The 15544-nt window shown below is 67.1% G+C and overlaps 3 protein-coding genes across 3 annotated transcripts in view; all 3 read right to left on the bottom strand.

The window, feature by feature from the left end:
• The window catches only part of CHLRE_10g465726v5 (uncharacterized protein), a 3575-nt gene extending 2101 nt beyond the window's left edge, over positions 1 to 1474 (bottom strand). Inside the window, exons 1-3 of the mRNA XM_043067248.1 lie at positions 899 to 1474; positions 437 to 577; positions 58 to 198 (exon numbers count right to left, since the gene is read on the bottom strand). Coding sequence (XP_042920645.1) covers positions 58 to 115 — 58 coding nt within the window. The 5' untranslated portion in view covers positions 116 to 198; positions 437 to 577; positions 899 to 1474. The remainder of the gene's footprint in view (positions 1 to 57; positions 199 to 436; positions 578 to 898) is intronic.
• A 548-nt stretch (positions 1475 to 2022) lies between these two features.
• Positions 2023 to 8864, bottom strand: CHLRE_10g465700v5 (uncharacterized protein). The gene is made up of 11 exons (XM_043067247.1): positions 8387 to 8864; positions 7880 to 8175; positions 7405 to 7506; positions 6476 to 7071; positions 5992 to 6221; positions 5624 to 5712; positions 5143 to 5307; positions 4507 to 4824; positions 3972 to 4057; positions 3677 to 3711; positions 2023 to 3454 (listed from the first exon to the last, which is right to left on the bottom strand). Exons 1-11 carry the CDS (start codon positions 8832 to 8834, stop codon positions 2748 to 2750), a joined length of 3072 nt encoding a protein of 1023 aa, XP_042920644.1. The 5' UTR covers positions 8835 to 8864; the 3' UTR covers positions 2023 to 2747.
• A 58-nt stretch (positions 8865 to 8922) lies between these two features.
• CHLRE_10g465650v5 (uncharacterized protein) overlaps positions 8923 to 15544 on the bottom strand; it is a 15702-nt gene continuing 9080 nt past the window's right edge. The window contains exons 16-26 of the mRNA XM_043067246.1: positions 15188 to 15286; positions 14842 to 14916; positions 14384 to 14551; positions 13824 to 13931; positions 13378 to 13569; positions 12849 to 13103; positions 12435 to 12674; positions 11595 to 12137; positions 10931 to 11323; positions 10495 to 10659; positions 8923 to 10287 (exon numbers count right to left, since the gene is read on the bottom strand). Coding sequence (XP_042920643.1) covers positions 9556 to 10287; positions 10495 to 10659; positions 10931 to 11323; positions 11595 to 12137; positions 12435 to 12674; positions 12849 to 13103; positions 13378 to 13569; positions 13824 to 13931; positions 14384 to 14551; positions 14842 to 14916; positions 15188 to 15286 — 2970 coding nt within the window. The 3' untranslated portion in view covers positions 8923 to 9555. The remainder of the gene's footprint in view (positions 10288 to 10494; positions 10660 to 10930; positions 11324 to 11594; positions 12138 to 12434; positions 12675 to 12848; positions 13104 to 13377; positions 13570 to 13823; positions 13932 to 14383; positions 14552 to 14841; positions 14917 to 15187; positions 15287 to 15544) is intronic.

The following is a 15544-nucleotide window of genomic DNA, read 5'->3' as shown; positions in this document are numbered from 1 at the left end:
GGCAGCGCTAGCGGCCAGCTGCAAGCTGCTGGTGCGTCGCTGGCGCTGCCACCCTACCCGATGGTCTGCATGCTGGTGTGATGTCCCGCGGCTTGGTTCCGTGCTCGTGCCGCATGATACCCGTGTGCATGCCAGCCAGGTACCGGAGGGGCGGGCCGTCGGCCGCAGCGCCGCCGCCGCTGCAGTCGGGGAAAGCCCCTAGGTACGCGCACGTGTGCAAGCGTGGTGTTACGGTATGGAGGCTCAGCGCAGGATGGAGTGCGTGGACAGGTCATACTGAAGTTGTCACACCGGCACGCAGTGGTATCCAGACCTCATGCCTAATTCCAGATTTTCTAGCCATTACTAGCAAGTATTTCTCATGATTGCTGCTAATATCCCGTGACGCGTGCAAGCCATCAAGTAGTAGGTAACGAGGGCCGGTGCCGTGACCTGCCTGCATACGAGCCGATCGCCTCGTCCGCCTCATCGTCGAGACGACCCGCGGCGACCACGGGAATGCCAGACTGCTGTAAGCCCGTGATGGTCTTGTCTGCCGCGAGCGGAAAGCTGGTCAGCGTGACCGCCGCCGGTCACCCTGTGGCGGACAGGTAGGCAGACAGCAAGCCGGCAAGGAGCCCAAGGGAGCGAACATGTGAGCAAGTGCAACATGTGCACCCTGATGGGCATGGGCATGGGCATTTCAGTTTGGGGCAAATGGTGAGGGGCGCGCGTGGTAGCAGCAGAGTGAGCCTGGTGCGCCTCGCTGTCGCTAGTAAACTGTAGTCACACACGCACACGCACACGCACACGCACACGCACACGCACACGCACACGCACACGCACACGCACACGCACACGCACAGAACTAACGCACACCCTTAGGAACAGCCCCCCGGACCATTTCCGTGCCTCTCACCTCGCGATTTAAGGAGCGCATCGAGAAGCTTCACCTGGCCGGGAACTGAATCGCTGAGATGAGGGCGCGCTGTGCAGGCGTGGCGTCGGCAAGCGCGCGGTGGCTGCGCGCAGCTTTCATGTTGCGTCTCTTGCGAACTTTTACGCACGGTTGCGGATGAGGCAGGCGTTTTCCTCTAATTGCTCCATGGAAGGTCTCTAGACATGCTCTCGAGAAACGCTCGGCACAGGGAGTATCTGTGTCGGACGACAAGTTCAGTCATACTCCAGGAGAGATTGTGTCTCACTGGCTGCGCATGAGCTATGCTAAAGCAGGCTGGGCAGCGAATCGGCGTACCGCATGCTGATTGGGCCTGTTTCGGAAACTGCCGCCGTTCAGCGGCGGAGGTCTCTGAGACGCTAAATAGCATTAAACCTCAACCATTTCTCGTGAGGTAAGGGTTAAGGCTTCAAGCTAGGCGCAACGCAAGGCCAATGGCGTGTTTGGCACATGTACACCCCGATCGCCAAAGCTGGTCCCCCGCGAGGTCGCCGACGCCGACCACGGCTTTACAGCGCCCAGCTTTGCGTTCAACGATACTTAGTGTTGTTGAAGTGGCCCCATAAAATAGCGGAGTGCGCTACTAAATCCACCGAAAAGAGGCCATCTTCCAGGGGTAGGCCGCCACCGCTGGCGAGAGGGGTCCTAGCCGCAGGGGCCCAAAAATGCCTAGATGTTAACCTTTGGGGGGTTCCATCCAAACCCAGCGACCTACCAATCACTATTTTATGTCATGAGCATCGCGTGTAGGAATTTGGGTGCCGTGCCGTACATGCTGCTCCATTGCAGTGTGAGGGAATGAGGATTGAGGAGCTGGCGGCGTGAGCTGGCTGAGAAGGACGAGTTTGCCCACGGCACCCTCTGTCTATTGTGATTAGTGGAAGGTGGGGGGGAGGGCCCTGGTCGGGGGGAAGGGCCCTGGTCCGCCATGCGGTGCTACCACATCAATACACATCAGTATGACAATCAACAGAAGCTGTCGCCTGTTACGCGTACTAGTCGCAGCAGATGCATGACTAGGTGGTATCTACCGTGACCAACTTGATACCAACATGGCGTGGGCGTGGTGAACCGTGGCCGTCTGTCCAGTAAGCGCTAGTGGGCGGCAGTTCAACGCATGTCGGCAGAACGACGCCCGCGCCCAGGCAATGCCTCTGCCATGGCGCTATGGTGACGTGATTGGAGGAACGCGGGAAAGGCCCCCCCCCGCGTTCATAGCACCCCACGAGCCCCCACGTTCGCTCCCCCAAACACGTGACCCTATGCTCGCCCGCCTGCAATAGGTACCTGCAAGCCACCTGCCTGCAGGGTGCTAGCGATTTGTGCCACAGCCCCACCCTAAATACACCCCTTTCCACACCTATCCCCACACCTTCACCTCAATGCTCAAGCACAGATACGGTACACCCTTACGCAAGCACTGCGCTCACTAGCACTGCGCGTACAACACAGTCATTGCAAAGTACCGGCACATCTCAGGGACTTCGCCAACCTTCCCCCCTACCCTACCTGTCCCATCGCACACGGGCATCACAAACTTGCCCTCAGACCGCGCTGTCCGGCGCCCTGTCCCGCATCTCCGGCCCCCAGTCCTCGAGCGACAGCAGCGCAGCTGGGGCACTTCAATACCGCCTTCCAAGTTCCAGCTAGCCCTATCTAATGCAAAGATGACGCCAAGCGCGATTGCTGCGCGGCCCCGCCCGCACTCCACCCAGCAACACACATCGTCTCGCGACCCCATCCAAACCTGGACACACACACACACAGCGGCCACTACGGATCCGCGTGACCCACGGCACCGCCGCCTCCCTTACTTGTCGTCCGCATCTCCATCGCCGTCGCCATCCACCCCAGCGCCCTCGTCACCGCCGCCTCCGCCGCCGCCACCCGCCCGCCCCTCCGCCGCCACCTCCTCCCGCTCCAGCACTGCCTGCAGCAGCTGCTGGCGCTGCCCCCAGCTCATGCCCCACTCCATGTCAGGACAGGCCGCACCGCTCAGGTCCGGAGACAGGTAGGTGAAGAAGGGCAGCGCAGTTGTGGTGGTGATGAAAGCGGCAGGGGTGGAGGCGTTGTTGCTGCGGGCCGCGCCTGGTGTTGTGTGGGTCCCGCTGTTGCTCTCCGCCGCCAGTGCCGCCTCCGCCTCCGCCGCCGCCAGCTCGCGGGGCGCCAGGGGCACGAGCGCGCCCGAGGCAAAGTAGGGAGCCAGGGCGGGCACTGCCGCCAGTGCCACGCGGCCACCGGCAGTGGCAGTAGCAGTAGCAGGGGCAGCGCTGGCGTTGGCAGCAGCAGCAGTCCTGTTGGTGCCCGTGGCGGGCTGGATGAAGACATCCAGGCGGCCCTCACTGCTACTGCCACTGCTGTTGCCGCTGCTACTGCTGTCCCGCAGCTGCCTCAGCGCCGCCCCCACGGCGTCCGTGTCCGCCCAGCCGCCGCACAGCGCCACGCCCGGGTCGCCCGCCGCGTCCAGGGAGGAGCAGGTGACCAGCGAGGGCCGGCGCGGGTAGTACAGCACAAAGTCTGGAGGCGCGGCAAGAGGGGATGGGTTTTAGGGGGGGGGCGGGCAAATGGGTCATCAGGGCGGCAAACAGGCATGTCACCTCCAGATAGGGCACGTGTGTTCCTTCGGCCCCGCCGGTCCGGCCGCCTGACACAGCAGCCAAAGCCTTACCCGCACAGCTGGCCTCGGTTCCATCCACCCGCACGCCCGTAACCCTTGCAAGAACCCGCCGGGTCACTTACTGAAGCACATTTCATCGTTGGTGCTTTCACCAAACCTGCGCGTTCGCGGTCGGGTATCACCAGTCAGTGCCAGTGCTCACTCCCCACCACCTCATCTGCGGCCGCGTCCCCCCGGGGGCTGCTGCTGTCATGAGTCATGACCTGCTGGTCGCCACCACCACAATAACTAACACCGCCTTCACAGCAACACGCCATGCATGTCGCCAATAATCCACACGATTACCGGTACTTAGAACAAGTCGGACATCACGTGCTCGCCCTGCTCCATCCCCCTAGCTACCCGCCAGCTACCCACCGTGTCACATTGGTCCGGCTGCTGGAGTCGTAGCTGCAGCTGGTCAGCAGCGTGTCACCCGGCAGTAGCAGCGCGCTCTCCACCGGCTGTAGCACGGGCATAACGCGGGTGGGACAGCCAGGGATGGGAATGGCATTACTGCGGGGTAGCATCGATTATTGCGCGGCAACCTCCCTCCCGGACGGCATGCCGTGTCGCTTCACCTCCAGCCCAGCCCTGTTTGCAACCTCGCGCCACAGCCCGCCCACCACACACCCTACACCCACCCCCCACCCACCACCACCACCCGCCCACCACCCACGCACCACCACCCCGCCCCACCCCCACCCCACCCCAAATACTACCTCCGCCCACCACCCACCCACCACCACCCCGGCCTCCCCCCCCACACACTAGTTCCAACCCCCAGCCACCGCCACACACACTACCGCCACCCACCCCCACGCACACTACCTACACCCCCCACCCACCACACACTACCTCCACACAAACAAACACACCACCACCACCACCCACACACACGCCCTTCACTCACCACGGGGTCCTGTCCCTGGTAGTCGAACTGGTACCAGTGCCGCGACCCCACCGGCGGCAGCTCCACTGTCACTGGCGCCGCCATCACCGGCCCAGCGGCAGCTGTAGCACCACCAGCACCAGCAGTAGCAGTAGCAGTAGCATTGGTGGCGTTATTGCTGGTGCTGCTGCCGGTGCTACTGCCGGCCGGCGCCGCCAGGTTTCTGAAGTGGCGGGTGGTGACGGCGCGGCCCAGTGTGTGTGCATGCAGCCCGGAGGCCAGCAGGCGCAGGGGCGGGCCGCCGGACAGATGGCGGGCGGTGCAGCCGGCGGGGCACACCTGCACGTGTGCGTGTGCGTGCGTGTGTATGGGGGCGGGGGGAGGGCATGTGGGCATGTGGGCATGTGCCTAATATATAGGTATGCGGCAAAGAATGGGGACGCGCCTCGGGATCTATCGGTCAGCGCACATGTGCACGTGTCCGCCTAACACCCCCACCCCCCACCTCCTCGCTCATTGCCCGCCAGCCCACAGCACCGCCCCCACCCCATGCACTGGGTTCGGTTTGGGCTGGTGTCTATATACCCGCGCCACTTAACCCCCTTGAGGGGCCGGGCACATAACCCCACTCGCTCCTCCTCCCTCGCCACCACTCACGCTGGGCCTGAGGCTGAGCCGCTCCCGCCCGGGCGGCAGCGCGATGGCGGTCTGCCCCAGCGTGAGCACGCCGGCGTCGTGGCGGCGCAGTCGCGGCGTGACGGAGATGTCAAACCCGCTGGCGTCCACCACCCCCGACTGGCCGTCCGGGTTGTTGTAGTGCACCTGCAGCGGTGTGTGTGTGTTGGGGGGGGGCGTGGGGGTGTGGGGTGCATGGGGTGGGTGGGGGGTCAGGGCAGGAAGGCAGCCGGCCCTGGGCCGCTCGACTGAGCACTTCCCCAGCAGACCAGACCTTGGAAGTCCGCCACACCCCATCTCAACCGCCACTTCACCCAAACACACCCACACCTACAACCACACCTACAACCATGCCCATACCCACACACCTACAACCACACCTACAACCATGCCCATACCCACCCACACACACACACACCTACACACACACCTACACCTACACCCATCCACCGCGCACGCCCACCTGCAGTGCGAAGTAGGTTGAGTCGGACTCGCCAATGGGCAGTCCCACATTGGCGGGGAGGGAGCCGCGGTCGGTGCCGGGAGCCCAGCCTGTGTGGGTGGAGGGGGGGCAAGGAGAAGGAGCGCGTGGGATTGGGTACCAACCAAGGGAAGCGCACGACGGGGGAGTAGTTCATTTGAAGCAGGAGGCGGCATGGGCACAGTGAGGGGCCGTTGCGGCTGCCTGCCTATTATTGCGCACAATCCCCACACAAGATAGAACCAGTCCCCAGACCACCAACCACACACACACATCCCCGCCCTCCGCCCTCCGCCCTTCGCCCCCCGCCCTGACCGCACGCGCACTGACCCACCCAGGAACCCACCCACCGATGTAAAAGGTGTTGCAGCCCTGTCCGCCCGCAGTGGCCAGGCACTCATACACGGGGCCGGTGGGCCGCAGCAGCCCACCACCGCTACTGCTACTGCTGCTGCTACTGCCGTTACCGCTGCTGCTACTGCCGCTGCCCCTCAGCAGCGCTAGTGCGGCGGGCGGCGGGCGCTCGCAGGCGAAGAGGATCATGTGGTGGATGAGCGGCGACTGCACCCGCGCACGGTAGCTGGGGGGGTGGGTGGGTGGGTGGGCGCATGGACGAGGGAGTGAAAAGGGTAGGGACAGGGCGTTAGGGGAAGGCGTCGAGAACGGGCCGCAAGCATGCAAAGGATAGTGAGGTGTGGTGGCGAGGTGCTATGGCGCCAGAGCCGCTTTACGTCAGCGGATCGTTGAAGCAGCCCCAAGCGGCCAACGCGCCCACACACGCCCACACGCACTCCCACAGACATGTAAGCCTGCAGCACACGCACACGCCCGCACCTGATGATGTGCTGCTTGCGCGCGGCGGGCAGTGTGGTGTGCACACACAGGTAGGTGGTGGTGACGTTGGCGGGCACTGACACGTTGGGCATGCGCACCGACACCACCTGCACCGGCGCCGGCGGCCCGTCATCGGCGTCGTCTGCGTCGCCACCACCGCTGGATACCGGCATCATGCTGCTACTGCTGCTGCTGCTGCTGCTGCTGCTGCTGCTGCTGCTGCTGCTGCTGCTGCTGCTGCTACTGCTACTGCTGCTGCTGCTGTTGCTACTGCTGCTGTTGCTGCTACTGCCGTCACGCGCCGAAAACAGCGATGCCAGCTGCTCACGCAGGGGGTGTGGCGCGGTGCCAGCTGCTGCTGAGCCGTTGTTGCCGTTCCTGTTGGTGCTGCTGTTTGGCCACCCCGCCGGCACTGCATCAACCCCCGCCGCCGCCGTCGCCTCCCCCGCCAGCGCGCGCCACACCCGGTCGGGCAGCGGCTCTGCCCCCGGCGGCCCGGGCGGCGGCACGAAGGTGACGGCCGCGCTGCCCTTGGCGGCGTGCTGGGCGGGCCAGGCGCGGCCGTGGGACCAGATGACGGTCTGGGGCACCCCAACCTATGGGTAGGGATTGATTGCAAGAGGGTTTGTGTGGGGGTGTGTGTGGAGGGGGGAAGGGCAGGGCGTGAAAAGGGGCCTGAAAACCCCACCGGATGCAACTGACCGCCCTTGAGGCCGCCATGTACGGCTAGGCAGGACACGCGTCGTCCTCTCGAACCCTCACCACACTCGCACACAAGTCAGTCAGGCCCTGCCTGTGCCGTGACAAACCTGCCGTGCACGAATCAGGTACCCCGGCGGACAAGCAAGGACGGACTTCCCACCCCCCACTTCTCTGTGCCAATCCTTGCAACCCCCACCCCACCCCACCCTCCGCACCCGCACCCGCACCTGCACCCGCATGTCCCAGGGGTCGCATGTGGCCAGCCGCCGCCGCAGCACCGCCACCGTGTGGCCGCCGCCCGACAGCGGCGCGGCCAGCAGCGACACATCCTGCAGGGTGGGCAGTGGCAGGCAGGCATATATGTGTGTGTATTGTGTGTGTGTATTGGGGGGGGGGGTTGATGGTGGGGCGATTCAGTGGTGGGGGACCAGGGAGGGAGGTGACGAGTGGCGTGCTGATCGGGTGGGGGCGGGGCGTGGGCGGGGGGGGGGGGGTAGGCGTTACCAGGGCCCAGTGCTCTCACCAGCCATGCCCTCGGCCTTCACGGCGTCGGCCTACACATGTGTGGTACCTCTCCCGTCCGCCGGAGCCGCCCCGCGTCACCGCCCAGACCTTCCACCACCCACCCAACCCAGCAGCAGCGGCCCCACGCACCCGCCCCCCCCCCGCCCTTCACAAACACACACACATACACACACGCACCTGGTGTGGGTCGGTGTGCGGCCGCTCGAAATCCACACTGAACAGGTCCAGAGCCGCCCAGCGCCGGCCGCTGCTGCTGCTGCTGCTGTTGCCGTTGGCGGCTGCGGTGGCGGGCGTGGTGGCGGCTGTGGCAGCCGGGTACGCCGCTGCTTGGTCCGACACGGGGAAGGTGGTAGTGTTGGGTGGGAGCAGGGCGGCGGCGGCGGCGGGCAGCAGCGAGACCACTGCCAGGATGTCCGCGCCGCGCATGCCGCCGCCCTCGCTCAGCCCCACCGCAAGCCAGGAGTCGGGGTGGCCTGTACATGGTTCAAGGGGTGGGGTGCGGACTAACTTAGGGTGGAACTCGCGGGAGCGAGGCACGGGCGTGTGCGTGTCTCGTTCCAGCCACACACATACGGGGTGGCCACGTGGGCGGCCACGTGGCACACGCACCTCACACCGCCGCGCCGCCCACCACCGCACCACCTCCCAAATGCTCATACAGGCAGGCATCCCGCACCGCCCCACCTCCGGTGTCCACGTCCAGGCCCAGAGTGATGGTGCCGCTCGGGGCCGCCGCGGGGGCCGCCGACTCCGCGGCCGAGTTACTACCCCCTCCGTCAGACGCAGCTGCTGCTGCAGGCTGCTGCGCCCCCGCCTGCGGCCCCGCCTGCGGCCCCACCTGCTGTGGCGGCTGCAGGCCGTCCACGCGCCAATGCAGCGCGAAGCCGGGCCCCAGCTGCTGGCAGTGCGGGAAGTCGGCCCGCGACAGCGAGCGGTAGCAGGTGGTGGTCGCCGCCGCCGCGTCCTGCTGCTCCGCCTGAGCGCTGGCGCCGCCCAGAGCCGCAGCAGCCAGCAGCAGCATCAAGAGCAGCAGGCGCAGGGGGGCGATTGCGGGGGCGGCCACCAGCAGGTGCTGCTGCTGCTGCTGCGGCCGGCGCAGCCACAAGACGGGTGCAGAGCACCTCGGTAGCATCGTTGCTTCACTGTGGGAGCTGAATAGCATATATAGGTGTTACCAAGTATTTTACCTATCTCTGTGTTGTGTCCGTTCCGCCCACGCACCCCACTCCCAATCTGGACCGACTGGTCCCTCGGGTCACGCACCCGTTCCCTATCCCGCCTTCAGGGGTTACTTCGCCAGCCGTGCCCGATCCACAAACCGCCTCCAGCTCCCTCGCCCACCCCCCAGCTGGCCAACCCGCAGATGACCCGTGCCCCCGCCAGTAGCGAGCTGCGTGGCGTGCCGACTTCAACCGCACAAGCACCCGACCCGAGTGGATTAACACCACTCCCGCATTTATTTTGTTCAAGGAAGTAAATAACCCTGCAAGGCGCCAACCGTGGGCGCCACATGTTCCTTCTGTTCCCACTGCTGAACGTCGGCACTTCATGCACGTTATTGAATCACTCCGTTCTCCATGAAAGGCCAACCCAGCCCCGCTTGAGGGATATGACCATGCACTATGTACGGACTGCGTGCCGCCACGTCACACGCACGCGCCCACAACGGACCAGCACACCCCAGGGCCATCCCCGCCCATGCTTTGACGTGCACCCCTCCAGCAGTCCGAAGTCCCGCTGGTGAGCACCTGCTGCTGGATTCATGCGCACAACCCCCACCCCCACCCCCACCGCCACCACCACCAGTCTGCCCCACTGCCATCTAGCACGAGTGGTCCCTCACTCCTCACTCCTCAGTACTTGTAGAAGTAGACGTGGGAGCCGAACGCCATCACAAACGTGCCCGCCGACACCGCCACACTGGCCGGCGCCGCAAACGACGTGTAGCAGGGCAGCTGCCGCAGCTTCAGCCGCCCGCCGCCCGCCTCCGACTCGTCCTTGCCCGCCGCCTTGCCGCCGCCCTGCCGCACCAGCGTCAGGTGCGGCGCGTGCTCCAGCGCTGACACCACCGTGCACAGCGACCCAGCCGCCGCGCCCGCCGCCGCCGCCGGGCCCTCGCCGTCCCCGCCGTCCGCGGTCATGTAGGCCGCATGCACGCCGTACAGCGGCGCCGCATTGCCGCCCGCCGCCGACCCCGCATCCCACACGAACACACTGCCCGCCGCCCCCTCCCCGCGCGACCCACTCGCCAGCAGCAGCCCTCCTCCGCGCCCCCCGCCGCCGCCCCAGGCCAGCCGGCACACCGCCTCCTTGTGCCCCTTGAGCACCGCCACCTGCCCACCGCCGCCGCCGCCACCGCAGTCCCACAGCCGCACGGTACCGTCCTCGCCGCCGCTCGCCAGCAGCTCGCCCGCCCCCGCCCCCGCCGGCGCCCAAGCCAGCTGCCGCACGCCGCCGCCGTGCCCCTTGAGCGCGTTGAGCGGCCTGCCCCCGCCCTTGTCGTCCAGGCCCCACAGCCAGATGGCGCCCTGCTCGTCGCCACTGGCCACCAGCGCGCCACCGGGGGAGAACGCCACGGCCGGGACCTGTGGGGACGGGCAGGGGTGGCAGTGGTGGCAGTGGGGGGTAGTGCCGGCACAAAGGGGGGTAGTTGAGCATCCAGAGCCCAATCGACCCGAGGTCCCGAACCCGAGCGGTGAGAGCATGCAAGCAGCACGAGCCCATGATCCCGAGCCCGTACGCCTGACGACCCAAAGCGGTTGGGAGCGGCTCATTGCACGCGTCCTGCCCACCTGCGCTGTGTGTTTGGTGAGTGTGGCGGTGCAGCCGCCGCTCCCCGTGTTCCACAGCCGCACGCGGCAGTCGTCGGAGGCGGAGGCCAGGTTGGCGCCGCCGCCGGGCTTGACGGCGTCCAGGCCGGGCAGGAAGGACAGGTCGCGCACCGCGTCACCGTGGCCCTGCGGGAGGGGAGGAGGAGGGGAGCCGGGGGGCGGGGGCGCATTCATGATTATTGGGGGTTGGGCGTTGGGAGGCAGCAACAGCCGTGTGCGAGGCGCAGGCAGGTGTCAGTGGCGTGTTCATGTGCAGAAGCCCATAAGCCCACACGGGCTCCCCCCCCACACACACACACCCACCCACCTGCTGGTCCACCACACAGTCCCACCCCCACCTGCCACCCACCCGCCTGACTCCCTCCCCCCACTCCAGTACAACGCCCCCCACCCCCACCTTGAGCCGCGCCCTCAGCTGCCCGCTGGCCAGGTCCCACAGCCGCACGATGCCGTCGCTCTCGCCCACCGCCAGCAGCCCGCCCTCGGGGCTCACGCAGCTGCAGGCAGGCCGCGCCGCGCCGCCGCCCCGCTGCGGCCGCCGCACCACCACCCCCGCGCCCGCGTCCCACAGCGTCAGCGCGCCGTCCTCGCCCACCGCCGCCACCATCTTGCCGCCGTGGCAGAAGTGCACCGCGAACACCACCGCGCCGCCCGCGGTGGCGGCGTCCTCCTCCGCGCCGCCGGGCTTGCGGCCCTTGAGGGCGGTGCGCGGCTCCCACAGTCGCAGTGTGCAGTCGTCGGAGGCGGACACCAGCGAGCGACTGTCGGGCGAGAAGGCCAGCCGCCGGACCTGGGGGGAAGGGGGGGAAGAGATGTGGGGAGATGTGGAAGCGGGTAATGGGTGGGTGGTGGTGGATTCGTGTGGGCAAATATATACAAGGAAACAAAGCACACGGTGACACGGTATGACCCCTGCAGCATGCATCAGCGCGCTGAACCGGACGACAGACGGGGGTTAACTTTGAACCAATCCCGTAAGGAAACAGTCGCGCTGCAAGGAGAAACTGCAGCCGGGGGGGGGGGGGCGATGTCGTGTCGTGCACTCGCTCTCGCTCTCTCACCTGGCCCGCATGCGCCGCCCGCACCGTGGATATGCCGCCCCCTCCGGCCCCTCCGCCCGACAGTGCCGCCCCCAGCGCGAACACGTGCAGCTCGCCCGCCGCACTGCCGCTGGCCGCCAGACATCCGTCCGGGCTGACCGCCAACGCGCTGAGCTGACCGCCGCTCTCCGGCGCCTCCAGCACACCCAGAGGCGTCACGCCGGAGGGGGGCGCGCCGCCGGGGCCGCCCATGCCGCCGCCGCCCCGGCCGCCCTTGGGAGTGGGCGGCGCCCGCCGCGCGCTGCGGCCCAGGGTGCCGGTGCTGCCGCCAGCGTCCAGTCCCCACAGGCGCAGCGTGTGGGAGGTGTCGGCGGAGACCAGGGTGGCGCCGTCGGGCGTGAAGGCTAGGGCGGCGATGGGGAAGATGTGGTCTGTGAGGGCGCCCAGGGGCGCGCCGGTGGCGCCGTCCCACAGGCGCACCGTGTCGGAGGCGGTGGCGATGAGGGCGCCGGAGGGCGAGAAGGCGCCGGCCAGCAGACCCTGGCGGTGGCCTTCCAGAGCCACCTGTGAACATCAAGGGGGAGATCAGGGTTTGCGTGGTCAGGAAAGAGCAGTGGAACGGTTGGCAGGTCAGGTTGTGGGTTGGGGCGGGGCGGCCGCGGGTTTCAGTACGAAGCGGCCAACAGACAGATGGCATGGGAAGGGAAGGGAAGGCGCCGTCGTGTGGTGCTGGATTATGATGATGGGTCACCAGCGCCATACGCAGCTCCCCCAAACACGGCACCAGCGTCATACGCCTCCAGCCCCCCACAGGCGCGCCGCGCAGACTCTACAGTTGCAATGCCTTCCCAATGCGCGCACCTGCAGCTTGCCGGCGCTGACGTTCCACAGGCGCGCCACGGGGTCTCCTGCCGCCAGCGACAGCAGCAGGCAGCCGTCCGGGCTGAACACCAGGCCGCCGGGGGCCAGGCCGCCGGTGTGGCCCTTGAGCTGCGCGCGTTGGGAGCCGTTGAAGGTGGCCCACAGCACCACCGCCTTGTCGGCGCCACCGCTGGCCAGTGTGCCGCCGTCCACACTGAACGCCAGAGCCGTCACCACACCCTGCGGAGGTGCGCAGCGGGTTGAGTGCAGGCAAACACACACACACACACGCACGTGTCAGCGCACGTCAAACCCGCATTATTCATGTCCCCCCCATCCTCCCAATCCCCTCCGTCCCCAAATCCCTTTATCCCCCTTTGCCCAAACCGACTCCCAAGCACCCCAGCGGCTCACGTTGTGCCCGCGCATCTCGGAGCGACTGACGCCAGTGGTTGGGTCCCACAGGCTCACGCCGCCCGCCTCGCCGCCCGTGGCCATGAGGTGTCCCGTGGGGCTGTAGGCCAGGCAGTGCGCGGGGCCGCCGCCGCCCGCCAGCGCCGCCTTGGGCTCCCCGGTGGCGGCGTCCCACAGCCGCACGCTGCCGTCCAGGGAGGCGGAGGCCATCAGGCGGCCGTCGGGGGCGGAGTAGGACACGTCGGACACCGGGCCCTGCACAGGCAGGCAAGGGAGAGCAAGGAAAGGGTTGCATTCATGATTAGCCCAAGGAGTGGGGAGGGAATGGGAATGGGAAGGAGCGGAATGGGTGACGCAGATGTGTGTTGGAAAGAGGGTGTAGCGCCGAGCCCCACCCTTGCCCTTTCTTCGGCCCCGAACACCGCGGTGACCATCCTCTTTTGAGCTCCCTCCCCCCCCCTCAAGCCGCCCTTCCCCAGCGCACCACCCTTCCCTCCCCCCCGCCGCCCCCCCCCCCGCCCCCGCCCACCTTGTGCTGTGTGAGTGCCATGACTGCCAGCGGCCAGTCCTGCGGCTCGTTCAGCATGTCCGCCGCCGGCTTGCGCGCCGCGCGGCTGCCCACCGCCCACACGGCGCTGCTGCGAGGCGCCTCCGCCGCCAGCTGCAGCACCGCACCCGGGTGGCTCCACAGCACGTGGCCGTTCAGGCCCAGCCAGCGGACCTGCAAAAGGGGGGGGGGCGCGGAGCGGGGGAGGAGGGGGTGTTGGTACCGTACTTGGCGAGTGGGCGCTTGGCTGGCCCGTGTCCTGTCAAGTCCTACCAAGCAGATGAAGCCACACAATACACCAAACTAAGTCATTCGTACCAAAGCCGTCAATGCAAAACCCCCACAGTCTTACATGCGTGTCAACGACCCTGACCCCCAGCCCCCACTCCCTGCCCCCCCCTCCCCTGCCTTCCCCTCCCCTCCCTCACCACGTCGTTGACCACGGGTGTGGATCTGTCGGGCGGCAGGGCGGCCAGCTCGGCGTGCAGCCCGAACACGTCACCCTGCCGCACAGCCGCCTCCAGATAGGACAGGTCCTGGGAGGGGGGGGTTGTAGAGGGAGGGGAGCGGGTTGCATTCAGTATTGAAGAAGTGAAGGCGTAGCCGGAACAGTATTGTAACAGACGCGTTGTTACCGATGTTGTGGAGGCGGCTCAATTGGGATGGGTTGCATTTGGTCAGTGTGGAAGGGGGAGGTCGCCAGGCGGCATTACAATGGGGGTGATTGGGGCGTCAGCTTCCGGTTTGGCAAGCATCCTGGTAACACGTCGCAACTTGCATCCGGCAGTCGCGCGTCCGTTTCCCTCAGCACATACACAGCCCCCACATCCCCCCAACTGTTCCCTGACTGATTCTCCTACTTGTATCCTGTTCCCAATGTTTCGTGCTAGTGGTTTGGTGTGGTTTGGGCTGGTATGTACCACCCCCCCCCCCCACGTCCCCCACATCCCCCACGTCCCCCAACCTCCCACCCCACCCCGCCCCGCACCTGCAGCGCCTTGTCCAACGCCGCCGGCTCGCTGCCTGCCCGGATGAGGTGCGCCGCCAGGTAGCGCGCGCCGTACACACTGATGGGGCGCGCCGCCAGCAGGTGGCGGCCCAGCGACAGGTGCCCGCGCCGGGCGTCCGCAAAGAAGGAGCCGGCGGTGCGGCGGTCCTGCGGTGTGGGCAGGCGCGGGGTGGGCAGGTGCGGGGTTTGAGAGGTAGGTGCGGGGCAGGTGCGGGGCGGCGCGGGGTTTGAGAGGTAGGTAGGTAGGTGTGTGTGTGTGTGTGTGAGGAGGTAGGGGTGTGAACGCCGGTGCTGGGAGCAAAGGAGGCGCCCTTGCTGGCCGTTGGAGGCCAGCTCCATTTTGACTCAGCTGTCTTTCGCAATCCACAATCCGGCCACGTCACCCACGTTATCACCACAGCTACATATGCGCCCCCCCCCTGCAGGCCTGCACCCACCAGCAGCCACTCGATGAGGGTGCGGTGCAGCACGTGAACGGCGTGGTCGCGCTCGAAGAACAGCGTGCCCCAGCCCTGTGTGGGGGGGGGGGAGTGAGGTGAGGTAGGGAGGGTTGTAAATACCAGCCCAAGGGGTGTGTGGAGGTACGTGTGTGTGGAGGTGTGGCTGGAGGTGTGTGGGAGGTTATCAAGACGGGGAGGGCGGCTGGCGGGGGCTGGGACGGCGCAGGCGGCCACGCCACACGCCCCCACTCCCCCAGGCCCCGTGGCGCCTCCGCCCCGCCCCCCACCACCTCATCCCTCACCCCCGCCCCCCCCGCAGCACTCATGATGCGCCCTCACGCACCGGCAGCAGCTTGAGCGCCTGCTGCAGCCCCAGCCCCGCCAGCAGCGACATGGGCGGCGGCTCCTGCGCCGCCACCAGCACCTCCAGCAGCTTCTGGACCTGTGAGGGCGGAGAGGGCAGGGAGGGCAGGGAGGGCAGGGAGGGAAAAGGGAGGGAAGGGAGGGGAGGGAAGGGAGGGAAGGGAGGGAAGGGAGGGAAGGGAGGGAAGGGAGGGAAGGGAGGGAAGGGAGGGAAGGGAGGGAAGGGAGGGAAGGGAGGGAAGGGAGGGAAGGGAGGGAAGGGAGGGAAGGGAGGGAAGGGAGGGAAGGGAGGGAAGGGAGGGAAGGGAGGGAAGGGAGGGAAGGGAGGGAAGGGAGG

This window comes from Chlamydomonas reinhardtii, chromosome 10, assembly GCF_000002595.2.
Source record: "Chlamydomonas reinhardtii strain CC-503 cw92 mt+ chromosome 10, whole genome shotgun sequence".
Classification (NCBI taxonomy): domain Eukaryota; kingdom Viridiplantae; phylum Chlorophyta; class Chlorophyceae; order Chlamydomonadales; family Chlamydomonadaceae; genus Chlamydomonas; species Chlamydomonas reinhardtii.
Note: the sequence above shows the minus strand (reverse complement) of the source record. Positions and strands in the feature narration are given on the sequence as shown.